Source organism: Manis pentadactyla, chromosome 1 (genome assembly GCF_030020395.1).
Source record: "Manis pentadactyla isolate mManPen7 chromosome 1, mManPen7.hap1, whole genome shotgun sequence".
NCBI lineage: Eukaryota > Metazoa > Chordata > Mammalia > Pholidota > Manidae > Manis > Manis pentadactyla.
Genome location: NC_080019.1, coordinates 157,314,459 through 157,342,279, shown reverse-complemented (window position 1 = coordinate 157,342,279; position 27,821 = coordinate 157,314,459). Strand labels below are relative to the sequence as shown.

General features: G+C 37.0%; 2 protein-coding genes across 7 annotated transcripts in view; one reads left to right on the top strand and one right to left on the bottom strand.

The window, feature by feature from the left end:
• CMSS1 (cms1 ribosomal small subunit homolog) overlaps positions 1 to 27,821 on the bottom strand; it is a 403,057-nt gene that overhangs the window by 273,054 nt on the left and 102,182 nt on the right. The window contains exon 1 of one of the 4 annotated variants that reach the window (XM_036916535.2): positions 2,006 to 2,300. The exons of the other annotated variants lie outside the window; for them this stretch is intronic. The gene's annotated coding sequence lies outside the window, so the exon portion shown is untranslated. Of the gene's footprint in view, positions 1 to 2,005; positions 2,301 to 27,821 lie in introns of those variants that run through there. 4 annotated transcript variants of the gene reach the window in all.
• Positions 1 to 27,821, top strand: part of FILIP1L (filamin A interacting protein 1 like) — a 242,522-nt gene that overhangs the window by 121,943 nt on the left and 92,758 nt on the right. For all 3 annotated transcript variants that reach the window (XM_036916522.2, XM_057502084.1, XM_057502088.1), the window contains 2 exons: positions 397 to 570; positions 6,364 to 6,542. In XM_036916522.2, coding sequence (XP_036772417.2) covers positions 397 to 570; positions 6,364 to 6,542 — 353 coding nt within the window. The remainder of the gene's footprint in view (positions 1 to 396; positions 571 to 6,363; positions 6,543 to 27,821) is intronic.

The following is a 27,821-nucleotide window of genomic DNA, read 5'->3' as shown; positions in this document are numbered from 1 at the left end:
CCCCTGGTAACTGTCTTCTAGACTTGCCCTGGTATTATTAACCTACATTAAAAAACTAAAAACTGCTGCTACACAAATAGGAGAATCTCATTTCCTACCCACTAAAATGAAAATGCCAGTTCATTGAGGGGTATCAAGTAATCTCCTTGTCAAACAGTAAAAAAATGTAGGGTCCTCCAATGTTGTATAGTGATCACTTTTTAAAACATTATAAATGTGTAATTTAGTTGGAAGAAGGATGAAGGGACATAGTTTAGCGACTTTTTCTAATAGGTTCTATAACTACAATTTGTTTATATTTGAAAGAGAAGATATAAAACAACTCTCATAATAAATCACTTTCGGAGACTGCTGGTAGATAGAGCAGGCTTTCTGAAATGCCTTTTGTTCCTACAGGCTAGAGATGAAGTCATCAGCATTTTAAAGGCTGAGAAAATGGACTTGGCTTTGCTGGAAGCTCAGTATGGGTTTGTCACTCCAAAAAAGGTGTTAGAGGCTCTCCAGCGAGATGCTTTTCAAGCAAAATCTGCCCCTTGGCAGGAGGACATCTATGAGAAACCAATGAATGAGGTATGTATCTCATCAGGGGTGTGCACCTGGGAGGTAGAAGAAGCTTGGCAGGGAAGCATGACAAACATATAACTCCTTTTGATTATTTACAGTTTTATATCCTAAGGCACTTAAAATCTACCCAAGGTAGACAAATACTACATGCTCTACAGGAAAGAAAAGGAGAATAAATCGTGGACAGGATGTTTCCACTAGGTTTGTTTCTTGACATCAGGCTGAAAACTAACAAATCCAAGAGAATTGCTCCCTCTCTCTCTCTCCCTCTCTCACACACACACATACAGACACCCAGAAACACACACACACACACACACACACACACACACACACACACAGAGTCTGTATTTCTTTTGGGGATTTTAAGGCTATTCAGGCTATAATAGAAAACAGATAAAGTTCAACCATAGAGGTTAATTTCTTTGAAAACACTGAGGTACTATATCAGAAAATTTTGAATGGAATGGAAATGGCCTGAAGAACTGTTCAAAAAAAGCATTTTAGAAAGCATATTTTCTAGATGAACGCATATCCTCTTTTTCCTTCGAAAGTGCCATGACAGTGAAGTCCTCTCCCCAGCAATGGCAAGTGTGCCCAGCAACACCAACAGCAAAGATGCACGGTCCCAGCGCAGCCACTGCTGCACATAGATGTGGTGCTGCCTGCTCTTTTACTTGCTGACATTTCTGAAACGTTTTGGCATTCTTATTTTATTCTTCTGTTTTCCTCAGAGACCTCAATGGAAAATTTCATAATTTTTCACTTTTTTATAAAAAGGAAACAACTAGGAGCATGAGTTAAGGCTGGAGAGAGTGAAAGCAAGTTTTTGGACAAATTTCCCTCACATAAGCTCTGGCAACTTCCTGCAGGAGTGACCTCTAATGTCCTTGCTATTCTCGTCTTGGGTGCCTCCTGAGAAAAGACTACTGTCTTGCCAAATTGTGAACGAGTTTGGTCATATGTATCTGTTTCACTGAGGGGTGAGGTTGAGACCACCCAAAGTCTGTTGACTTGTGCTTTAATCCAAATTTTAAACAAGAGGAACTGAGGCTGCATTCAAGTCAATAATGTTAAAACTGCTTGCTGGCTCCCAATATGGTAATTATGAAACAGCATTAGGCACAAATTCCCCAACCCATATGAGCACAAATGCAAATGAATGATCCCTAAACATATACTAACAAAACTCCACAAATGGCACAAGCCCCAGCACTTTAGTGTGAAATGAAACAATGATTCCAAACTTATGCTGCAATCCTTAGGAAAAAGTTTTAGTTACAAAATAATTCTGCTGCACACATGCAAAATTGGAAATACCCTGACTCTCTAAAAATGTTTGTCCCTGAAAGTTATCCATAATTTAGCAGTGCTTTATAAATCCAACCTTCTGTGATTATTTCCCCCAACTGATACCCCTATGAATGTGACACACACTTACCACATTCCTGCTTCCACGATTTGCCCGCTTTCTTTTCTTGCCTTCTATTTTCCCCTTAACAGATTTCTCTCTCCTCAGCTATTAGTCTATTAATTCCTTGAAGCTCACATAACCTCACCTACCCAACAACCCAATTGTCTACCCCCTTCCTCTATCTGAGAAGTAATGGGTAGGAGCCAGATAGCCAGAGAATAAACAGTAAAGGGGAATTCTGACTAGGAGTTCCTAAATAGGGCTGAAGAAAAGCAAGAGAGGGCAATGTTCCTTCTTGAACTATCCATGGCTGCACTCTAGTTATATCAGAGTAAGGATGTGCATGCTAAAAAAAAATTATTTTGCCTTCATCCATCCTGGGGTGTTAACATCCCCCAACTTTTTATTCTCTTCACAATGTTCTTTCTGAAAAGACAAAAATATAAACCTTGTCTAGGATAAACTAAAGGGGATTTATCTATTCTTAAGGCACATAACTTAAAAGAACAAACTGCTCTTAGTTACATCACATGGTAGGAGCACTCACTGAAGAAGAAAAACTGGTAAAGACCTGTGAGTTAGAACAAAGGATGCAACGGAGAGAGGAAGAGGGAGTAGCTTGTTGTCAAGAGGGAGGGAAGACACAAGAACTCAGAGTCCACAATAGTTTTAACCTCCTATTCCTTTACAACCTGGGGTAGTGTTAGCAGTTACCTTAAAAGAAGATAATTGAGTTAATGATCTAAAATATTCTTAATTCTTCCAAAAAAGATATCCAGGAAAATAAAACAACATTTTGAATGTATCAGGGTACTGTAATAAAAGAATCTGCATACCTTCCTGGCATTACTTTAGGGCAATTCTTAAAAACTTATTTTAAACAGCTGTATATTTTAGCATTTCAACTTCATTTTATGTATTTAATATTTATTGAAGAGTTGATGCATAAAAATAGTTGAGGTTCCCATCTTCAGGGTATTTAATGAGAAGGGGTTAGTCAGGTAGAATATAAATGAATTCCATTTCCAGCAGCAATGTAGAACACATGTCCATTGAAATTATATCACTAAAAAATCACATGTAAACATTGGATAAACTATCTAACACATTCTTCACTGCATGGATGAACTTACAAAGATACAAGAGAAATCCAAGTCAGAAACTTAAAGGGAAATTTCCATAGACTAGCTTTTGGCTCTATATATTTTGAACCTTTCTCCTCTCAATCCACAAACTTCCAGTGCTGGGAATGAAAGAACATATTCATTTTGGAATATAACCTCTGGCTTTTCACCTTTATTTGACAATGGCTGGGTGAGCTGGCACAGTGGCCAATAAAAGAATTTTTGGAAGCCTTTCCTACACTAAGATGACTAGCAGTAACATCTATACAGGGAAGTGACTGTGAAACCAACTGAACTTTCCTTTAGCAGGACCCTCAAAATGTTCATAGCCTCTCCAAAACTACCTGATATGAAAGGAAGTGTGATGGAAGTAAGTACAAATAGGAAAAAGACAAAGATTGTAACTGCTTACAATTACAATGCATTATTTTTGAAAATTTTACAAAACATACGACTAAGTGAGTACATTGCTGGGGCCTTGGCAGGGCCTTGGAAGTTACCTATGCAAATGAAGACCCCTAAAACTAAGCTTCATGATAAATCCTCCTCTCTCTCTCTTTCTGTGTGTGAGCCTATGTGTGCATTTTTTATAAGAGGAAGGCTTGACTATGTTTGTAGGCACACTTGAGGGGAAAGAGGTAGAATCAAAGATATATGAAAGAGTGAATTATAGGTGAAACAAGGGCTGGAAGGAGACAAAAAGGGATGGAGCAAGGAAGTACATACAGATGAAGGGGTTAAGAATGTAGAAGGATATAGGGAGGTTAAGAGGAGCAACAGTAGAAGGAAAGAGATTATTTATGCTTGATGGACCCTACTCAGTCAAATAGGTGATAAAGTCAGAAGATACGGATGAATTGAAGGCTTGGAGAGAATAGCTTGGGCTTCAACAGGTGCCTTAAGGAAAAAGAAAGGAACAAGGAAGAGACCAAATTGAGAACCACTGGCATATTTTCTAAGAAGCACTCTGGGCCTGGAGAAATGAAGGCACGAATAAAACTTTAAGTATAAGCTCAAACACCTCTAGAATCAGTAACTCTTCCTTTGGGAGCTTTCCCTCTGCAAGGGAAATATGAGAGTTTTCAAATTATTGTTGTTGACAAACATTATCTCCTTGGTGGTTGAACCAAAAAACAGGCAGTAAGTTTGAATGATCCTTCAAGAGGCATGAAATGTGGCAGAAGGAAAACCCAGAAAATTAGGCATCTCACTAATATGAAGGAACAAACAAATCTACCCAGGAGTGATCAGAGAAAGCTACAACGCAGAAACAGGAAAAGTTCTGTATGGAAGGCAAGAAAGGTTTCTAAGGGCTCAGCACTGAAGAAAAAAGCCAAGCAAACCAGCCTTGAAGCACTGTGGTGTTGTAAGAGTGGCCTGTAGTCCAGTGTGGCTAAAGGTTGGGTAAGAAAGATGTCAAAGTGGAATGAGAATGCCAGTTGGTGAAAGACCATTTGGCTCTGACAGGAGAGTGGAGTAATCCCACTGGCAGAAGATCATGCTGTCACTGATGACAGGCTGGCAGGGGGTGAGGCTGAAGGAAGGGAGACCAGTGAAAAGGTCAGGTGATAAATGAAGGGAAATAATTCTTTCCAAACACAATGGAAAACAACAGTGGGTTAAATAGGCCTTCTATTTTCTCTCTTTGGGTTGAACAAAGTTTAATATCCATGTCCATACAATTATAAGAAGCTATCTAAAAAAAGACCTTTTCCCTGCATTGAAGAGCTTTCTCTTAGTCATTCATCTACAATTTACTAATTAATTTTACTAATTAAATTAGTTATTATTCATTTATTGATTCTAGGTCAGATCTTGTGAAAAGTTAAATTGAATGTTTTTCATAAGTCAACTGACAGCTTTGCTAAATTAAGGCTGATCCTATATCGAATTACAAAAGCAGTAAATTTGAATTTTCTTTACTGTGCACTCCAATGTTTGGGCCACTATGAGGAGTTTTCAAAGTGTTATTATACCTTAACACACAGGACAATTAACACTACAATCTCTCTCTCAGAAGATAGCCATAATTTAACAGTGACTCGGCCAGCAGATAATACAACTTTGCAATTTCAGCTTCCACAAAAGTATTGGTTACATTTATAAAAAATCATCAACACCTGTATGGCACAATGCAGTATTTGTGAGTGTGTGTTAAAACACCATTTATAAATTCATACTACAAAACTAGAGACCCAGCCTAATCTTCTAGAGGTCTAAGTAATGGGTTCTGTATGTTGGGGTACTTTTATTTTATTCTTTTTCGAAAATGACTTGGCCATTTTGTGCCTTGGATTTCTTGCCAAGTATGTGCTTTTTAAGGATGTATGATTGAAACTGGATTCAGATTCACAGTCACAAATTTTCTATCTTTTACAATAAAAGCAAAGGGCAAAATCACTATAATCAGTTACAGCACATAGTATTTAACTAATCTAGAAAGCCACATGTTTTGAAAACCATGTTGTTAACTGAATCTTAATTTATCATTGATCAAAGATTCTGAGCCACTTTTGTTTTAATCAATCTCTAGCCCTCTTTTTGTTCTTGATTCCTTGCCTGCTTATTTTGTTTTCAATCTGTAAACATACACTGGCACCTACTATAAGCAAGGCATTCTGTTAGATGCCAAGAATTTCAGAAAAGTAGAATTTTGGACGTTTACAGTCTAGCAGGGGAGACAAACACATAAACCAGTGTAGGGTAATCATTATATAATGGAGAGATAAGTAGGCCACGGAAACCAGAAAGGACTTGTTGCTTGCATTTGATCACATGCACACTACATACAAACATAGAAGTCATTAACAAGAATTTTGAAAATATGCAAACATCTTGATTCATATTACAATGAAAAAAAGACCACAGGATCCTCAAGGCATAGCCTGGTAGGGTACTTCAGGGAAGGCTGGGCCAGAAGAGATCAGTGAGGGTAGCCACAGAATCAAACTTATGCAGGCATCCTTCACTTTCCATCATTCGCCCAGCATGGTCTCTCTGTCAGAAAGGGATATGGTGAAATTGTTCTGACATCTACGAAGTTACCAAGTATTCTCTCTGGGAAAAAAAAATAATAATCTTTTACAAAGATTACATTTGTGTTGCAATGCATCAAAAAATATCAACAAGAGTAACAAAAAATAAACAAGGAGATCAGAAACACATTGCTGAATTAGTAAAAATTGGACATTTCTAGAGTGAAAGATGGCAGTATTGTGAATGATTTGCAGTTAACAGACTATAAATGTACTTTCTTTGCAGCTGGACAAAGTCGTGGAAAAACATAAAGAATCTCACAGACGAATCCTGGAACAGCTTTTAATGGTAGAAAAATCTCACAGGCAAACCATACTGCAGTTAGAGGAAGAAAAGAGAAAACATAAAGAATACATGGAGAAGAGTGATGAGTTCATAAGCTTACTAGAACAGGAATGTGAAAGGTAAGGCTACTTTGGGCAAGACAATAACCCATTCTGCAAATTCTAACTCACCTCTCACTATGGGCTGGGCATTCACTGTACCAGGAACACAAGGATGAATACGAAACAGCCTCTGATCTCAAAGGTCTCATGGTTCAGAGCGAGGACAAGGATATATTTAAAGAGAATATCAATACAATGGAAGAATAAATGGGTGTGATCAGGACTGTGGGAACATAAATGCCGGGCACCTGATTCTACAAAGGAGTGCCCTGTGAAAGCTGCACAGAGGAGGTGCCAGGGGTCTAGTCACTATGCAAACAAAAGTGGAATTATATACAAGGCAGGGGCAGAAATAAGTGTTGCAGCATAGAGTTAGAAAATAGCCTGGGTACTGAGGGAACTCAAGTTTTCTACATGGCCACAGTACAGGCTATAATTGCAGGGTGAAAAAAATGAAAGGCTAGCTAAAAGCAGTTGGATTTATATTGCTGGCAAGAAGGAGCAAATGACAAATTATGAGAAGAGGAATGGGTTATCAGGTATGTTTCTTAAAGAAACATTAAGGTAAAATGGAGTAAAGACCGGAGGAGCTTGAGATGGGTTCCAGTGACTATGGGGTCAGAGAGGATAGGTGTGAACAAATAAAATCTGTGATGCAGAGTCAATGTGAATTAGTGACCAGTAAGACTGGAGAGCAGAGCAAGAAAAACAGAGTTACTGAGAAGTATTCCTGAATATTTGCCAGGTACAAAACACAGGAATGGGGCACAACTTTTTGTTGTTGCAGAATTGTGGTAGGGGAGATGATTCAAAAGGGGAAGGGCTTCTCTTTTAGGCACGTTGAGTATGAGGTGCTTGGTGTATTCCAATGCCCAGTGGGGAGAATGATATGTCCAAACAGACAACCCACAGTTGAACATACAGGTCTGGAGGAGGTGGGTGTGTGATGTGGATTTGCAGCTGGTGATAGCTGAAGTGGTGGATGTTGGTGTGCTGAGAAGAGAGAATTCTGAGAAGGGAACACTAGAAAACATCAATCCTTAGTGGTTTTCTGGAGGAAAAGAGGTCAAGAAAGGAATCTGAAAAAGAATGGTAAAGGGCGGGAAGAACCAAAAGACAAAGAAAGCAAAAAAAACAAGCAAGGAAAGACCTTCAGGAAAGAGTAAGCTGCCAAAGAGCACCAGATAACACAGAAAAAATGAGAAAATGTTCTGGGATAAGGAAGACACTGGGGAACTCAATGAGCTCTTTCAGTAAGACAGCTAGGGCAGAAACCAATCTGCAATGCTTTGAAGAATAAATAAGAAATGAGAACATAGACTCTTGACATGTGAACTAGTATTTTGAGAAGCTTGGCTGCAAAAAAAGGAAAGATTGGCTGGTAAACATTTTATAACCATATGGAGGGCAGGTTATTTTGCTACACTTTGACCCTCTGTTCTAAATCACTTTAGAAAGTATGAGCATCCATGTAAAATGTAAAGGACAATTAACCCTCTCTACTGATACTGCAGAGAAAATAACCAAGTTCTGCAATGTCAAATTTTTACTGGATCTTCATTTCACTCTTGTTTTTACATGTGTACTTCCTTGACAAGTTACAGAGCTAATGATGCTGGATTTTAATACTCACAGAAAAATGCAGGAAAAAAATTACATGTGAGCTCCCTTTTCTAAAATACCAGTAATCTCAACAGCTTTATTTAACTACTCATAATACATTACTTTAGCTAGGTAACCAAAGTTACACGGTAGCTAGGCTACTGGCAAACTTTCATTTCTTTTCAGTGCACTTCACAGTAGACCCTTGATTAAACAGAATCCCAGAGAATCCATGGCCTTCAAATCCAGTTTGGTTTTTCCAGACTTATCAGGAAGCTTTTCTACTCATTACATAGAGAGGGGTCTTGCTACCTTGCTCCTCATGAATTTGACTTATCTTAAGGGGAAGATTAAAGGAACACAAGAAGTCTGGCACCAAGGGAATATTTGACTCAGATATTACAATATGAGATTTATTATTCAATGAGACAACATTACATTAAATATTATTTTGAACCCTTGTGGTCTGGCACCAATGGCCTCATTTGGCCCCCACACACCTGCTGAACACAGAGACTTCCTTTCATCTCTCATTTCTATGAACACTTACTGACCATGGTTAGAGTGTGGCATGCCATGGAACAAAGAGGTACTCGCTATCCCTGGGGGCCCGCCACATACAGAGTTAGGCAAGACAATACAGATTTAGGGTGGGAATGTGGAGGGCTGTTGGCCGTAAAGTTCTAATATCCACTGTTGTTCTCTATTGTCTTTCGGAGGAGGGCTGAGGAGGACTACCCAGGAGTTAACACTGTAGTACTGGGAGGCCAGTGGTGAAGAGCATTTAAACCAAGAGAGAGCAAAGAGGAACAACACTGAGAAAATGGGAATAAGGCCATGGGCTAGAGAAAAAAGGAAACAGTGGGATGAATATAAATTGTGCACTGTGGTATCAACATACTAAGCATGGTATTTCTACATTTATCCAACAGGAAGAATTTAAAAGATCATGGTTTTTAGCCTTATAGGACACAAGGTTTAATGAAAGTGAACATCCCATTACCTTACCAAAAAATAGGAAAAAGCTACTGGAGTGTTATTCCCTGTTTACCCATTCCGGAAGATTTGAGAATATTCACCTATTTCTGTTTGCCAAGGAACAGCTTTCAGATGGAATTCTTTGGGTGCGAGAATGTTAAGCCTATTCTCAACTCACATTAGGTACAGAGGTAATTCTTCCCCTACTCCACTCGTACAACATCACAGTTCCTGTATGTTGGCATTGTTGGTGCCCTGGCCCTCTTTGTACCCCTGCCTCCCGCAGGGAGACTGTGGGCCTTCTGAGGCATAACTGACTTCCACCTGCTTTCAGGCCATGTGCTTCAAAGCATTAAACAAATACCACCTAACAGAATAGGAGGTGGGGGAAACTCTAATAGATTTCTGGTAAATATACACAGAGGAGGTGCTTATACCAGAGTGAAATACCATTCACATGTGTCATTGTAAAATGACAAATGACAAAACACACACCTTGGCTGAGTCCTAACTTTAGTGAGAGTAATTCCTCTCAAGCACACAGCCACCCCTCACAAAAACAAGATTAACTTGTCCTTAGGATTCAAAGAACAATGTTTACTTCCTTCCTCAAACAAAGTGATGTAAGCCACTCCCAAATCAGTGACCCTCAGTACAGAGAAACAAAGAAAGATATCATAATCCCCATAAAAAGGGGTTGGGTGAGAGTAGCTTTAAAGGACTATCTGATTGAAACTCTGAAAAAACACTGTGGAAGTTTAAGGCTCGTATTTTAACTATTAGATAATATCTACTTGGAACTACAATAAAAATTAAGAAATATATGATGAAGATAGTTAATGAGACCTTAGAGGGTGTAAAAATGGATTTCAAATTAAGGCTTAGTTTTTGTGTTTTCTTTGGAGAATTCTTTTTATGTGGAAAACCCTAAAAGACTGATGTCACACATTGAGTTTAGGCCAAAATGTTTGCCAAGTGATGTCCTTGTGGTAATCAGTAAACAATTGGCTCTCCCACTTTGGGAGGGAGGGAGCAGGGATCAGCAGGTTAACACAGTTTCCTCTGCTGTAATCTATGCCGTTCAGTCTGTTCATAAGGTAATATTGTATCTCATTTCATGACAACTTTCTGTTCACTGACCAGCTCCAATATGTGGATGTGTGTGTCACTGATGACCCGAATTATGTACTTGGCTGAATTACAAGTGGAGTCTATGTGAAATGTTTTATACAAAAGCAATGCCAGTAATTTTTGGCCTTTCTGGATGGCTTCACAGGAAAGCCAAAACAAAAATCACTTTTAGAGCAGTTTTGCAAAATTTTCCCATAAGTTAAATTCCAATTTTGTCTGTACTTTCAAAAAAGCTTGCATAATTTTTTTTCCTTTTTCAGTTTCAATGGGGAAAAAGGCTGTGAAGAAAAAGAAAAGTTTTTCTTGAAACCATGCATTTTTTTTTTTAGAGTACAAAAACAAACCATGTATACTAATCATCTATATTACTGCCTTTCTGCCCTTGAAATACCTACTAAAATGAGAAACAAAATTGTTATGGCAACTGTGCATAAAAATGTGACTCCAAGAATGGATTTTTTTAAAGCCTTAAATTACTTTTCATAATATCTTGGCCAAGTAGATCAGCACTGATATTCTGATTTTTATAAAGCAGGAGTTCAAATGGTAGCTTCTTAAGAGCCACAGGGGGAGGAAGGAGTCACAGGTGGAATTAATCTCTAGTTCCTGCCTGGCCCAGGCGTGACAGATGCAACAGTGGCTAAGGGAGCATAGGGGTTGCCGGAGGAGTTGCAGGGACCCAGCTACAAAGGCTGTTGCACTGGCCACACCTTGGCCTAGTCCTCTGGTGATTAGGTTTTAATAAAGAACAAACACTTCTACCTCTCCCTTGGACTGAAGCAACTTCATAAAGAAATATTTCCATCATCAATCCTTCTCTACTATGATAGTCTTACTTTCCAGATTGACATCTGGAAAGGTGACTGAAACCCTAGAGCCATATTTGACCTTCCTGTTAACTGAGTGCACAGGACTACTTTCGAAGGCTTCTCTAGAAAGCATCAACTCTTCTTTCTAGAGACTTTGAGTATTCCTTTGAAATATACATAAATGAATGAGTGTATTAGTTTACCTAGTTTTTTAGTTAGCCTGACTGACTAGTTAGTGAACTAGTTAGTACTGCTTGCCATTCATTCATTCACTCAAAAAAATCCAATTAATTAAATGCCTGCTAATTAAATGCCAGGTTCTGTGCTAGATACTATGTGGAGGAGATAGGTATGGTCTCTACTTAATATAAAACCTAACCGATTTGCATATCTGTAAAAGAGAGACACCACTGTGAATTTCAGGACTTGATATTGATGTTTCCAAGGCACTCTGAGAGCATTATGGTTAGGAAAAAGGCATCTTTATGGTAAAATAACAAAATAACATGAAATGCTCATGAAAACAGAAAATGAGAAATCAATAAACGCATGAAACTAGGGTACTTTACAAAATAATTCAATATCTTGCAACTATCCCATTAGGATTTTCTGTTTCTTTGGTCTTAAATCTCAACTTTTAAGAGTATCCCATGAAGCCTAACACAGTGGGTATAATGTTCTAGAAAACCAACTAAGTCTCCTTCTTAAAATCATACTTGGAAAGCCAGCCGTTTTAAATTTCATGTGCACTATTGTTGTAGAATACATTATACTCAAATGCAATCATTTCCTTTCAGTTTTTGGCAAGGAGTTCTACGTATTACATATTCTCAAGACTATGTCTTACAAGTAGTGAAACTGATGCCAGATCTCCATTTGACCTTTGTCATGGGTATTCAGTTCTTTGTCAGAACAAAACAGAGACCTACCACAAACACATATTTTGGCATTATAATTCTATAGAATATCACAATGTGATCAGCCTAGTGTTCCTACAACCCAGACCTAACACAGAATCTGGGCAGGGATGCAGAGAGACTAATTACCTCACGAGGGTACCAAAAACTATTTCGGTCTATACATGAGTTATCTTTCAGGAGATGTCACAAAACCATATCCTTGTAACTGCACAATTCAGCAATTTCCATACAACACCATTTAATTATACAGGACAAAATTTGGATACAGGGATGATGCTATTTGATCTATTTTCTTTCCCAAATAGCTGAGTTGAATTTTACAAATAATTTTGGGTGTGCATTTGGAAGTATAATGGTAAGTTGATTTATTGCTCACAGAAGAATGCTACAAACATTAAAAAACAGTCTTAAAAAGAAACATAACAAACATAGTGAAGGATGAACTGGGAACTTGGAGATCTGGGACTTTGGTCTGCTGACCAGAACTGCAGTTAGTGTATAACTTTGGGCCAATTGCATTACTCTGATATTGTGTATAAAGCAAATGGAATAGGTTATATGATTTCTATGTCTCTTTCAGGTCTAAAAACCTGTGATTATGTGATTGTTATGAACAAGTACTTTTTATTTCAAGCCTATGCTTCTAACCCACACTATCCAAAGAGGTCAGTGAGAATGACAGGAATTCTACCACCAACTTCAAATCCAAGTGTATATTTTCATTCTTAAAGGATATCTAGGTACACCCTACTGCTTCTCAAATGTCATATTCAGAACTGAACTTATTAATATCATCTTTGCAAACCCAGGTCAATTTACAACCTTTCTATTCCTGTGCCACCATTCACTGATGGATCAATTTATCAATGAATCAATCCAACACTACAAAAAATTACAGAGCTCTCTGAATCTCAAATTTAAACCAAAAAACACCCTGCAATTTATACCAACTCTCTGACTTTTGAATTGAGAAAAGCAAGGCCCATTATGTCTCAAGCTATCTCAAAATCTTGCTGCTACACAGTAATAGAGCCAGACCAGAAACTAGCTCTCCTGATAACATATTCAGTGCTGTTCTCCCTAGAATCATTACTAGACGTTCCAGCCTTATGCTTGGTGTTGTGGGAGGTCCGTAGAAAATTAAGACATAATTATAATACAGCTAAAAAGATAAGACTCTGATAAAATAATATGTAGATGATTCAGAGAGGATTCAAGTGTTAACTCTGTGGTCCTGATAATACTGTTGCAACATTATGGAAGGTAAAGCAGAAAGGATACAAGGACTATGATTATCCAACAGTCAGCATAGCCCTAGAAGAATGCAGGACATACAATAAGCACTGGATAAATACATCTAACTGGCTCAGAGCTATTAGTTTAACAGCCCTGTAACAGTTCCTATAAACAGGAAGCCATGGACTGAATGTGGAAAGGCAGCCTCAAGCTTCTGTTCCATGTGACTATAAAATATAAAGAGGAAGAAGAATCATTAAGCTCTATCAAAATGGAAATTTTTGTCTCACAAACGGAAATCTAGATGGAACATTAGATTTAAACTGCATCCTGAATCTGCAACTTGGAGGTAAACTTTCATGGCAAGTGTATTATTTCATCATGAGAAGAAGCAGCCAAACAGCTTTGGCCAGCCATGAGGATGGAGATGTATGGCACAAATGATGATTAAATGAGGACTAAATATCACTATAGAGAAAGTGCTTTCCTTGTTAGGGTGTAGGGTACTGAGGTTAAAAGCACGACTCAGGAGTTAGAACAGGAGTGTGAACCATGGCCTCATCCTCTCACCTGGTCCCACCAGCAATCAGACCTTGAACAAAGCACTTAAATCTCTTTAAGTCTCAATTTCACCATCTGTTAAAAAAAAATGATATGGATCTCATAGGCTCTTTCCTGTGATTTCAAATTTATATAATGCATAGAAAATGCTAAGTATGGTGTTTGACACACGGGATACAGTGAGCATACTATCTACCTTCAAAGTTGTTTTTCTTCAAAGCAGTCTATTTACATACTCTGTGCTATACCACTGGGCATTTTGGGGTTGTCACAAAAACATATAATTAGACCATGTGCTGGGTGCTCAAGATGAATGATAAGGGTTTGCAAGGGGCATACCTTTCAGATTGGGGGAGACAGACACAAAAACCAGTACAATGTCCTTCCTGTTAGAGGTATGACGACAACACAGAATACAGAGGAGGCACAAATGAGGGATAATTCTCTAGACCTGGTTGTATTTTACTTCCTTCAGAGCATGGGTATTACCAATGTCCTAATGACCTAGCACTGTAAAACTGAGCTGGGCAGGATAAGGCTCAATGAATTTTTTTTTAAACCATGGAGACTTATTTCCCTCTTTTGGAAAACATTCTCCTTAGTAAACATAAATGTTAATGCGATGGTATTATGAAGCACAGTCTACCACATATGCAAAATCAAGACTTACACAATGTGACAGTTCTTAAGTGCACCAAAAGACTCCACTGCTCCTTTGGCCTGTCACTATCACAAGATCCCCACACTAGTCCTATCTTCTCGTCAAAAGTGATTCTGAAAAATCAAGTATTCTCACTGTAAGGTGAGAAAAAAAAGGGCCTACTTTTTATTTGTGTTGTTCAACAGTTCCTTCTGCAGAGCTGAGAGCACAGAGAAATACAATAAATATTTGTTGAATAAGCGACTGAAATGTAGGAAAAGTTGTTACATTTTAATCTGGTATTTTCCATTAATACCTTATAATAAATTAGCTGATGGATTAGTTCTCTTCACTTAGCCTCACTTTGGATAACAGCATATGAAGTAAGTCAGTTTTGACAGGGGAAGCACAGTAAGCTTGGAAGCCTTGGGGTCATCCACACAGAGAAAACAGATAGAAAGGGTGCATCCTTTATAAAGGCATCAGAGGAAAGAATGATCTTAAAAAGGGATTTTAAAATTCAAACATCAGAAACATTAACTAAAAAAAGGTAAAGAGAACTCAATTCACACTTTGCCTACCTTGTGATTAGTAAAGGAGATGTCACTGGCTTTCCAAACCACTGTTGCTGTTGTACCTTCTCTAACGTGCATTAATTTGCGATTTTTGTATCCTGTATTTTTCAATAACAAACGGATCATGAACATTTTCCTAAATCACCAACTATTCTTTTACATCATAATTTTTAAGTATATGAATACTAAATCATACAGATATAATTTACTTAACAAATTCCCTATAGTGGGCATTTAAATTTCTTCTTTTTCACTTTTATAAAGAACACTATGATGAATAGCCTCACACTCCAATTAATTTTTATGCTTTCCTAATTGTTGTCTTGGAATAAATTCTTAGATGTGGAATTGCTGGGTCAAAAGTTATGAACCTGTTAAGGATTTTGAAAACTGTAGCTAAATTGTGCTCTATAAAGAGAACAGTTATACTATTACCAGAAATGAAGAAGAATACCCATTTCTTACTTTATAATTTTGCCTCGGACTAATATGGAATCTGACCTCATTTTAAACATGGTATGGTGCTTTAAAGCATTAAAGTGAATGTTACGAACATGAATCTGACTTTCCCACTGACTTGGACTTTGATTTTAGAGATGTGATACTTCTGAAGAAAAAACTCTAACATATCATAAAAAATACACTTAAACATAGCAGCTTCTTGAAAGAGTATTTTGCCATTGTCAATATAATTTCAGTAAATTTCTCTTTCCCCATCAAAGTCAGGTTCTTATGTTCAGCATCACTGTTCTTACAAAACACTGCTTCTGTTGCTCCTTCTAGAAAAGGTCGGAAACCTCCTCCCTCTGTACAATTCCACACCAAGCCTTTGAGTCCAAATCTAGGATTCTGGTCTACCTTTCCCACCACATGTTCGATTTGGCAATAGTTCACAGCTCTTACAGTACTGGCTTTGCATGGTCCTGACAAGTGTGATTTGTTTAACATTGTGGAATCCATAGTTCAACTCCGTTTCAAATTCCCCCTCTAATAATTTAGTTGGTTTGGAGTGTGTGAGATTTCCATACCAATTTCTCCTGTTTAATTTCTACTTGCCAACTCTCATTTCCTCCCTATTTACTATGCACATATATTGATGCCCATAGTATTTTCCCACTTATTTCCTTAAATTTCCCAGTAACAGCATGAAATATCTGAGATGCCTGGTGAACAGGTAATTTATATTTTCAGAAGATGTTTCAAAAGAAACATATTAGCAGGATTTATGGAGTACATATTTCCTTAAAATTGCTAATTTCTAATTCACAGTTTTGTCACTTTATATCATGTATTTTCTGTTCTGAGTAAACATGACATTCAAGGAATTTCATACCCTAATAAGCACTGCACTATATATGAGTAAAGCAAAAATGTGGAAAAAAAAGAATCACATGTGGCTGTCACAACACTGTTTAGTAAACATTTCTTTCAAAGATATCAGAGAGATTTCGAAATTGAGTATTTACCAGTAGTGCCAATAGTGAGGCCCAAATACAAGTGGCAATTATAAAGAAAGAACATTTCCCTTTGGGGAAAATCTGTCATTTCCTTTGTCAAATCACTTCTACTCTAAACAGATTTGTTGATTAATCAAAATTCCAGCTAATTATCTGCTGAAGAACTCTCCAGCTGTCCTAGAGCCATACTTTCAGACATGATAGTATTAAGCCATTAGGATAGCATTGAGATGAAATGAATGGTCTTTTTTATGTGTTTATTTGTGGAGATACAGATGGGAAACTCCCAGAGCTTCATGCAGAAGAATTCAGTGGCTTATTTGCATCATTCTTTTGAGGGCTAAGATTTTTATCAATAAACAAAGTAAGAGGCACAGAATAACAAAAATGTTGGAAGTGAAAAAAAATCACTCCTTACTTTCCTCTGTGCTGAGTACTAAGTGAGGCATGCCTCAATAAATATCAAAGCACAGCAAATCAGATAAAACCTTATCCTGAAAAACCTTGGGATGGTAAGAATTGAGTTCAAGACTCGAAGTTTAATCTTGAAACATGTCTCCCTCTCTCCTCTAAATAGGCCTGTATATTTTCAGATTGATTTTATTTTGTTTGCTAAGGAAACATGTGGGGCAGTTACTTAATTCCCACTTCTGGTTCCAGAAAGAAACCTCAGGAATCCAGAGATTTGTGGTTTCTAAATGAACTTTTCTTGCACCATGGCTGAGCCCTTACAACCCATCAAATAATGCAAAGGACCCAAAGGAAGTCGTTTCATTCTTTGGACTTCAGATATTCCATACAAGGATGGGAGATGCGAGGGTGTGGAGTAGGGGGAGTGTAAAAAAAAAAAGTACAAACATAAACAATCCAGATGAACCCACATTCCAAAATGTTTCAGAAAAAGTGTTCAAATTCTGCTTTTAGTAAATGATGGTAGCCAATTCAAATTTTCTCACCAATGCTACATTCATTAATAATTATTTTAAACTATTCAAATTCAGTTAGACAATATCCATCATATCATTGATAAGTTTTCACAAATGCCTAGGGTGCCTAACTGGTTTTCTTGGTTTCACTGGATATGGCTGGTAATTGCAGGTCTGCTTTGGTTATGTAGCTGTATTCCTATTATGTTAATGTGTACACGCAATTTAATTAGTCATTTAAAACCTATACACACTTATGTTACACTACAAGAAGATATGTCACAGCCATAATCAATCTTCCCATGTTTTCTTCCGCCTGCTACTCCTCTAGCTTTTCTTCTTCCTTCCTAATTACAACCCTTAAGTAGAATTCGTGCCTCATATCGAAATTACCGAGTATCATAATTCTTCCAAGTGGTAAAGATACCTCAAGACAAACGCTGGGCATAGAAGCCACAGGGCATAAATCTGCAAAGAAGTAAAAAGCTAACCTTTTCAAAGAGTATTGCTTCTCTCTCACTTACCAACTTTACATTTCCCTGTATGGCCCCGGAAGATGACTGGTTAGCCAGAGACGGGTAAGATTCCTCAAGGGAGGAACAACCTAAGACAGGCACAGTCGCAGGGGGGCCATCAGGTGAGAAATTGGGGATCAACAGAGGTGAGGCTTAGAACCTCACCCCCGCTGTTTTGAGAGAAATTTTCTGCATCCGTGGATGTTTTGTTGTCCTTGTCTAGCTTGGATTAATACTTAGTCTATAGGCACACACCTGATCATCTACATTTGCCCTCTTACAGCACTAAACTATGCTTTCTACCTTTATCTTGCATCTACCTACCACTTCAGCATTTTATTAAAAAATAAATAAATAAATAATAATAATAATAATAAGGGAGAAATGTGGGATTCACATATAAATCAAGTATAAAAATCAAACGAATAATCATATTTGACCTGATTGTTTATAGTTCATGATGCATGATCAAAACCGAAAGTTTCTGTGATGACTGCCCTTGTACTGTTCACCATGTAAGAACTTATTCACTATGTAAGAACTTGTTCACCATGTAAGAACTTGTTCGGTATGCTTCAGAAGATTGGAGACTGTTGAGAAGTAGGCTTGGGGTTGATTAATGATTGTGCATTGAGTCCCCTATACAGAATTTTATTGTTGTTAACAACCATATGATCAATAAATATGAGGGATGCCCTCTCAAAAAAAAAATTAAAGAAAAATAAAAAGAAAAGAAAAAGGAGAAAAAAATAATTATTTTAATTGAAAATATATCTGAAATATAAAAGGGTATTGAGATGGGAGGGGCTCAACCTCAAATACTTTCAGGGGCCTACATGGTAAGGTAAATGATAGGAGCAGGCTGGATGTATACAATAGAGAATGGTGGACACCTTGAAAAACTGCAAAGCTGAAGCCTATCTAGTCAGCTATCTGAATAATTACTTCAGTATCACCAACAAATAAGAAATAGGCCCCATGACACAAGTGATCCAGAAACGGAGACGCCAGACTTGAGGAGTCTAGCTTTGGAGAACAGGTTATGTGTGGTGAGGAAAGAGGACAAACATCCTTTGGAAACTTGTAAAAGAAGATGTGTACTGAATCAGAAGATAACCACTGGATACCTGCACCAGAAAGGGGAGAAGGACAAGCCTGTTTATCATGGCTTCTGGGTCTTCCTTCTCTTCCCCACTCATGTGTCAACTGTGGGAGAGCAGGGACATCTTGTTTATCTCTGTATCTCTAGCCCCTTGCAGAGAGTGCCCAACAGACATTTATAGCATAAATAGATATAATTCTCTCTCCAAACATAGTCACTAACATGAGCACTATAATTAATAGCAGCAGCTACAGGGACTTCAAAGGAGCTGTTGGTTTTAGTGGCAAAATAGAAATGTGTTATTGTTCATTTGTACTTCTGGATGTTTTTATACTGACCCATAGATATGAACTTTCACTTTTTCTATATTGTTGAATGAATGTAGAAACATTATGTTTCTTCAAATTCAAATATATATTTTTTTATTATATATATACACATATATGTGTATATACACACATACACAAACCAAAGCAAACAATGCCTATACAGGAGTGCAGCTAGCAAAATCAATAATGTGAGAATTCTGAATAACCACCTGGATTCACTAACAAATAATGTGCAGAGGGAAAATGCAGAGGGGAAAATTTTAAGTTAAAAGAAATTTAGATATTTATATAAAGTGCAGTGAATATCAGGGAAATTTGAACACTGGGATATTTAACGATATGAAGGATTTATTCCTAATGTTGAGGTGATGTGTATTTAAAAAGAATCTTTATCTTTGAAAGATATATTCTGAAAATATTTAAAAATGGAATGACAAGATGCTTGGGATTTGCTTCAAAATAATACTGTGTAGGAACACTGTGTAGAGGAAGAAAAATAATTTTCCCTCTACCTCTCTAAGTTCTTATCTGAAACCCCCTGGTTAAGAGGAGAAAAACAAATAGAAGTTTATTAACTTGTATACCTCACCTGTATTTGGGAGATACCCAGGGAAAATAAGTAACTCTATCAGATGACCTATGCTAGCACCTTAAATACCATCTTCAATTAAAGAAAAAAGAAAGAAGGGGAAGGAGGGCAGCTAGTTACTGGGAAGTTACTAGGAAAAGCAAGGGGAAAGTGTGTTATGCAGACTTAACTTGCTGCCTTCTCTTCTGATAAGATTCTTTGTGATTTAGGCATCCTTCTCTTCTTGCTACTGGGAGGGAGACACCTTCATAAATGTAAATTTCCTTTATAAAAGGGCAACTCTACTCTTGTTGTTAGAGCTTCTTCTGCATCTGCTGTTTGTCAAAATAATCAGCTCATTATTATTGAGCCTTATTAAGTTAAAAGAAATTTAGGCGTTTCTATAAAGTGCAATGAATATCAGGGAAATGATCCTATGTCAGAGGCATATTTTGGGATAGTGTATTCTGCTGTCCTTCTGTAGGGTTGTAGAGAAAAAACAAGATTGGCCAAGGGTTCATAATTTACTGAAGCTGTAAGAGGGACACATGGGGGTTTATTATTTTACTTATATAAGTGTTCTAAACAATAAACAAATAAGTGAATAAATAATAGCACATGGAATAGAAAATTTAAATGAAAGGAAAAGTGTAAAATGAAGATTAAAGCTTTCTTCTCATTTCACCACACTTCCTACTTCCCAAAAGTAACCCATAGTTAATAGTCTCCCATGTATTTTTCTTTTTTTTAATTGGAATTAAGTTGATACACAATATTATATTGGTTTCAGATGTACAACATGGTGATTCATTAAATATATACATTACTAAATGCTAACCATGGTAAGTGTAGTTACCCCCTGCTACCATACCAAGATATTGGTTATATTTCTCTATGCTGTATTTTCACTCCTTTGACTAATTTCTGTGTATATTTCTAAAAAACTGTTGTAAGCACGTATCAGCAATTCATGAAGGAGATCATACTATACTTTTTCTGACCTTTTTTTTTAAGTGGTTGCATGTTATTTTATAGATGCAATTAATTTAGCTAGGCCCCATATATGGGCTTTAGATTGCATTCTTTTTTGCTATTAAACATTGTACAGTGAATTGACTCTCAATGATTTCAGATGCCTCTTAATTAAAATTTTCATTCAGAAACAGGTTAATCACTGGTAATTATGTTTTCTAAATAATGAGGAACTAAAATTCACAAGAAAGAAACATTTATACAGGATCCTGAAGACATCACAGAAGACTAGTGGAGAGAGGAGGGCAGGAGCAGGGAGGCAGAACTGGGATGACACTTCCAGAGTCAGGTCCACAGATCCCGCCCATTTTCTGGTTAGCACCTTTCCCAGAGGTCTTCAGATCTCTGAGCAGGAGAGGGCTGTAAATGCAACAGAAGAAGGGATTTGATCCAAGAGTAACAACCCTGCAGTTCAAAAAAAATTTGTACTTATCTGCAGCAGTTGCATGATGAAGTGAGCAAAATGTCCTCCAAAGAATCAAAGGTAGCAGAATTCTAAAAGGAAAGCCACAGACTTTTTCTTTCTGCTTTTCCTAATACAAGGGATGCTGGTTATCTGGACTGGGCATTGCCACTGAGGTGAACAGGGTGTGATTCATGAACTCCAAATTGTCCCTGTATATTTTCTGGAGAATCAGAAATAAAGAAAAGTAAGAGGTAAAACTATTGTGAACCTGCGTGTCATTGCCATCTACAGCTACTTTCTTCTTTCAGACAAAATGATTATAGGTGATAATTTTTTCTTTTCTAAACTACTCTGTTTTAGAATAAGACTACAAACATTAAAAGATAATAGTTTTAACATACGCTAATACAGCTTAGAGGTAAAATAATGTTTATCTTCAAAATACAAAAATAAGATGATATTTACTTATAAAGTAGCACATAAAATCATCATAAAACCTTAGACATAGGCACAGATAAAAGAGCTCATTTAAAATCCTACAAAATGAAATAAAGCCATTGCTTTGCCTTTTAGGAAACATGAACAATCTCAGAACATTTCTTTTACTTTGAAGTTAAACTAATACAATGGTAATACTAGCAATAATAATCAGGTCCTAAGAAACTGACTAAAAAGCTAGTAGAACTCTAACAATGAACGTGCAGAAAGAGAAATCAGTAAAAGAATTCCATTCATAATTGCATCAAAAAGAATAAAACACCTAGGAATAAACCTAAACAAGGAGGTGAAAGACTATACCCTGAAAACTATAAGACACTCATGAAAGAAATTAAGGAAGACACCAATAAACGGAAATACATCACATACTCATGGATAGGAAGATTTAATATTCTCAAAATGGCCATCCTGCCTAAAGCCATTTACAGATTCAATGTGATCCCTAACAAAATACCAACAGCATTCTGCAACAAACTAGAACAAATCATTGTAAAATTCATATGAAACCACAGAAGACCCTGAATGACCAAAGCAATCCTGAGACAAAAGAATACAGCAGGGGGAATTATGCTTCCCAACTTCAGGCTCTACTACAAAGCCACAGTAATCAAGACAATTTGGTACTGGCACAAGAACAGACCCATAGACCAATGGAACAGAATAGAGAGTCCAGATATCAATTAAGCATAGATGGTCAATTCATACATAATAAAGGAGCCATGGATATACAATGGTGAAATGACAGCCTCTTCAACAGCTGGTGTTGGCAAAACTGGACAGCTACATGCAAGAGAATGAAACTAGATTATTGTCTAACTCCATACACAAAGTAAACTCGAAATGGATCAAAGACCTGAATGTAAGTCACGAAACCATAAAACTTTTAGATGAAAACAGGCAAAAATCTCCTGAATACAAACATGAGCAACTGTTTCCTGAATGCATCTCCCCGGGCAAGGGAAGCAAAAGCAAAAATGTACAAGTGGGACTATATCAAACTGAAAAGCTTCTGTACAGCAAAGGGCACCATATGTAGAACAAAAAGTCATCCTACAGTATAAGAGAATATATTCATAAATGACATATCCAATAAGGGGTTGACATCCAAAATGTATAAAGAGCTCATGTGCCTCAACAACCAAGAAGCAAATAATCCGTTTAAAAAATGGGCAGAGGATCTGAACAGACACTTCTCCAAAGAAGAAATTCAGATGGTCAACAGGCACATGAAAAGATGCTCCACATAGTTAATCATCAGGGAAATGCACATTAAAACCACAATGAGATATCACCTCACACCAGTTAGGATGGCCACCATCCAAAAGACAAACGAAAACAAATGCTGGTGAGGATGCGGAGAAAGGGGAACCCTCCTACACTGCTGGTGGGAATGTAAATTAGTTCAACCATTGTGGAAAGCAATATGGAGGTTCCTCAAAAGACTAAAAATAGAAATATCATTTGACCCAGGAATTCCACTCCTAGGAATTTACCCTAAGAACGCAGGAGCCCAGATTCAAAAAGACATATGCACCTCTGTTTATTGCAGCACTACTTACAATAGCCAAGAAATGAAAGCAAGCTAAGTGTCCATCAGTAGATGAATGGATAAAGAAGATGTGGTACATATACACAGTGGAATATTATTCAACCATAAGAAGAAAACAAATCCTACCATCTCTAACAACATGGATGGAGCTAGAGGGTATTATGCTCAGTGAAATAAGCCAGGCGCAGAAAGACAAGTACCAAATGATTTCACTCAACTGTGGGGTATAACAACAAAGCAAAAACTGGAAGAACAAAACAGCAGCAGACTAACAGAACCCAAGAATGGACTAACAGTTACCAAAGGAAAAGGGACTGGGGAGGGTGGGGGGAAGAGAAGGATAAGAGGATTGAGGGGCAATATGACTAGCACACATAAAGTAGTGGGGGGGAATATGGGGAAAGCATTATATAGCACAGAGAAGACAAGTAGTGGCTCTACAGCATCTTACTATGCTGATGGACAGTGACTGTAGTGGGGCATGTGGTGGGGACTTGATAATTGGGGGAATCTAGTAACCACAATGTTGCTCATGTGATTGTACATTAATGATAGCATAATAAAAAAAAAAGCTACTAGAACTAATAAGTGAGCTCTGCAAGTCAGCAAGGTTGCATGATATAAGATCAATATACAACTATATTTTTATATGGTAGCAATGAGCAAACCACAAATGAAATTAAGAAAATAATTCCATTTATGATGGTATCAAAAAGAAAACACCTGGAAATAAATTGAACAAAAGAAGCGTAAGACTTATACTCTGAAAATGACAAAACAATGTTGACAGAAATTAAAGACCTAATAAATAGCAAGACATCCCATGTTCATGGATCAAAAGATTTAATATTGTTAAGATGGGGATACTCCCCAAATTTATCTAGAGGTTCAACAAAATCCCTATCAAAATCTCAGATGATTTCTTTGCAGAAATTAATATGCTGGTCCAATTCATATGGAAATTCAAGGGCCCAGGATAGACACAACAGTTTGAAAAAGAATTTTTTGGATTGATATTTCCCAATTTCAAAACTTTCTACAGCTATAGTAATCAAGACAGTGTGGTACTGGCAAAGGATACATAAATAGATTGACAGAATAGAATGAAGAGTCTGGAAATAAACTCATGTTGATGGTCAATTGGTTGTCAGCAAGTGTGCCAAGACAATTCTTATGGGAAGGAACAGTCTTTTCAACAAATGGTGCTGGGACAACTGGCTATTCATAAGCAAAAGAAGGAAGTTGGACCCCTACAACTCACATCACATTCAAAATTTAACTCAAAATGGATCATAGACTTAATACATAAAATTATAAAGCTCTTAGAAGAAAACATGGGCATAAATCTTCATGACCATGATTAAACAGTGATTTCTTAGATATGACACCAAAAGCACAAGCAACAAAAATAAGTAAATAAACTGGACAGACATCATAAAAATTAAAAATATTTGTGCTTCTAAAAGTCATCACCAAGAAAAGGAAAATCCAGCCCACAGAATGGCTGAAAATATTTGCAAATCCTGTATCTGATAAGGGGCTTGCATCCAGAATAAATAAATATCTTTTATAACTCAACATAAACTCCAATTTAAAAATTGGCAAATGATTTACATAGACAGTTTTCCAAAGAAGATATACAAATGGGCAAAGAAGATATACAAGAAAAGATGCTTAATATTATTAGCCATCAGGAAAATGCAAATCAAAACTACAATGAGATATGACTTTACACCCACAAGGATGAGTATAATAGAAAAGACAGATCATAGCAAGTGCTGGTGAGGATGTGGGGATACAGAATCCTCATACATTGTTGGGTAATGTAAAATGATGTAGCTGCTATGGAAATAGTCTGGCAATTCCTCAAACAGTTAAACATAAAGTTACCATATGACCCAGCAAGTCCATTTCTAGGTATATATCTAAGAGAAATGAAAACATATGTCCACACAAAAACATACATTAATGTTCACAGCTTATAGTTCACTATTATATAACCAAAAGTGGAAACAACCCAAGTAATCATCAACTGATGCATAAACAAAACTTTGGTATACCCATGCAGTGGATATCTGGCAATAAAAAGAAACCTTGTGAAACCTGTGTCCATTAAGCAGCCATTCTCCAATTTCTCTTCCCCCAGACACAGGAAACCATTAATCTGTTTTCTGTTTCTATGGAATCACCCATTCTGGACATTTTCTAAAAATGGAATCATATAGTATATAGCCTTTAGTGTCTGGTTTCTTTCACTTAGCGTAATGTTTTCAAGGTTCATCCATATTGTAGCATGTATCATCACTTCATTTTTTTCATGCTGAACAAAACTGAAAGGGTCATGTGGATTACAACTTAACTGATCTAAGTGATTAGTATGATGGATATAAAACTATATATGATAATGGGTATTTCTCATGAGATAAAGTTTAAGTATTTTCTTAAAATTTTACGAGGGAGGCCTTTTAATACCAGAACAAAAGGAGAGGGACTTGGAAATAGGCTAATAGGTATATCCCGAAGAGAAACGACCAAAGGCAAATAATTATTTGCTGGGAAGAAAAGGAAAAGAGCATTTTTGTTCTAAATGAAAAAAAGAAGAAATGGGAATATTCATTCATTCCTTCATCTGACATCCATTTAACCTAACACTATGGATGGAACTACACACTATGGGGAAAAAAAGAGTAAGATACAGATTTTGTCTTTGAGGTCCCAGTAGAAAACATAAGTAGTGTGAAGAATTAATGTGGGCTGCAATGGGGGCATGTACAGAGTGCTCAGGGATCCCACTTGAGGGATATTCTGTGAGGAGGGCAATGGGAAGAGATCCCAACAAGGAGCAATTAGCTGGAAGTACACAGACTCTTACCAGGTGGAGAAGAGAGGAAAGGGTATTCCAGGCAAAATACTGCACTTATAGTACAAATGAATGAAAAAGATGAGTTTGTGGAATTAAATCTCTGTTGAGGATGAGTAGGTTAGGGCCAGTGTGTGCACATGCTGTGTACCATTTTTCCAGGTTTCCCCTTTATCCTGAGCCTAAGGGAAATTTGTCATAAAGAAAAATCTTAACCCACATTGGTAATTTGTCAGAGCATCCACAGCATACACAAAGCATTGTGTTGGGTCTGTCTAGAGTCAAATTCAGAAAGAACATAACAATAATAATATTAACAACAACAACCAGATCTACTATTATAAGCAAAATGCCAAAAAAAGAGCAAGACTCTTCAGAAATGGATTCCATATTACCCATTACTGTACAACTTCTTGATAAAGACTTAGCTTTACAGCAAAATGGGATTGGAGAAGTATGTGTTCATTTGACTAAAGTAAATGGAAAATATATCTCATTTCATCCTAAATCCCAGAAAGGAAGGTGTGAGTCTGTAATATGCTACCTAATTCCCTTTGCCTGACCTAAAATCGGTTAATTACAGCAACATGTGAACAAATAACACGAGATATAACTTACTGGAAGAGAAAGGAACAGGAGCACCTATCTCACTGTACCCTGAGCTCTGTCAAGAAGACATTACAATCTCCATACTTAACATCCTTGAGAAGAACTACTCAGCTAACCTTACTTAAAGAGTACCACTGTCTTTGGCCATCTTTTGAGTTTGGTCCCTGATATGTTGAGCAAACTTAATAAAAAAATAACTTGAATTCTGTGATGTTTCCATCTGTACAATGGGCAGAAATATCCTTGTCACCTACCTTCCTTGAACAAGGACCAATTGAGAAGAATATGGGTAAGATTTGGATAAAGAATTTGAGACCTCTGGGTCAAAAGTGAAATATAAACTCAGTAAAATGTTTTTTTTTTTACATATGGGGATAATATCTACTAATACTTCCCAGATTATCTTTAAAAATTATTTCCTTTAAGAATGGCAAGGGGTGTCATTTGTGACACATGGGTGGACCTTGATGGTTTTATGCTAAGTAAAATAAGTCAGAGAAAGACAAATACTGCATGATTTAACTTACATGTGGAATATAAAAATTAAAAAAAAAAGAGAAAACAAAAGAGACTCACAGATACAGAGAACAGATTGGTGGTAGCCAGAAGGGCTTGAGGGGTCAGGGTGGTGAAATGGATGTAGGGAATCAAGTACAAACTTCCAGTTATAAAATGAACAAGTCATGGGGATATAATGTACAGCATGGGGACTACAGTCAATAATATTGTATTAACTTTGTATGGTGATAAATGGTAACTAGACTTACTAAGATAATCACTTCACAATGTATACAAAGGTTGAATCACTACAGTATACACCTGAAACTAATATAATATTTATGTATTAACCTAAATATTTATATTAACCCTAAGCCTCAATCTCGCCCTCACCCTAACATTAAACCCTGACCCCAATCCTAACCCTAGCCTCCCTGTATACCTCACTAAAAAACTAACCCTAACCCTAACCCTGGCCCCTGAACCTAACCCCTCA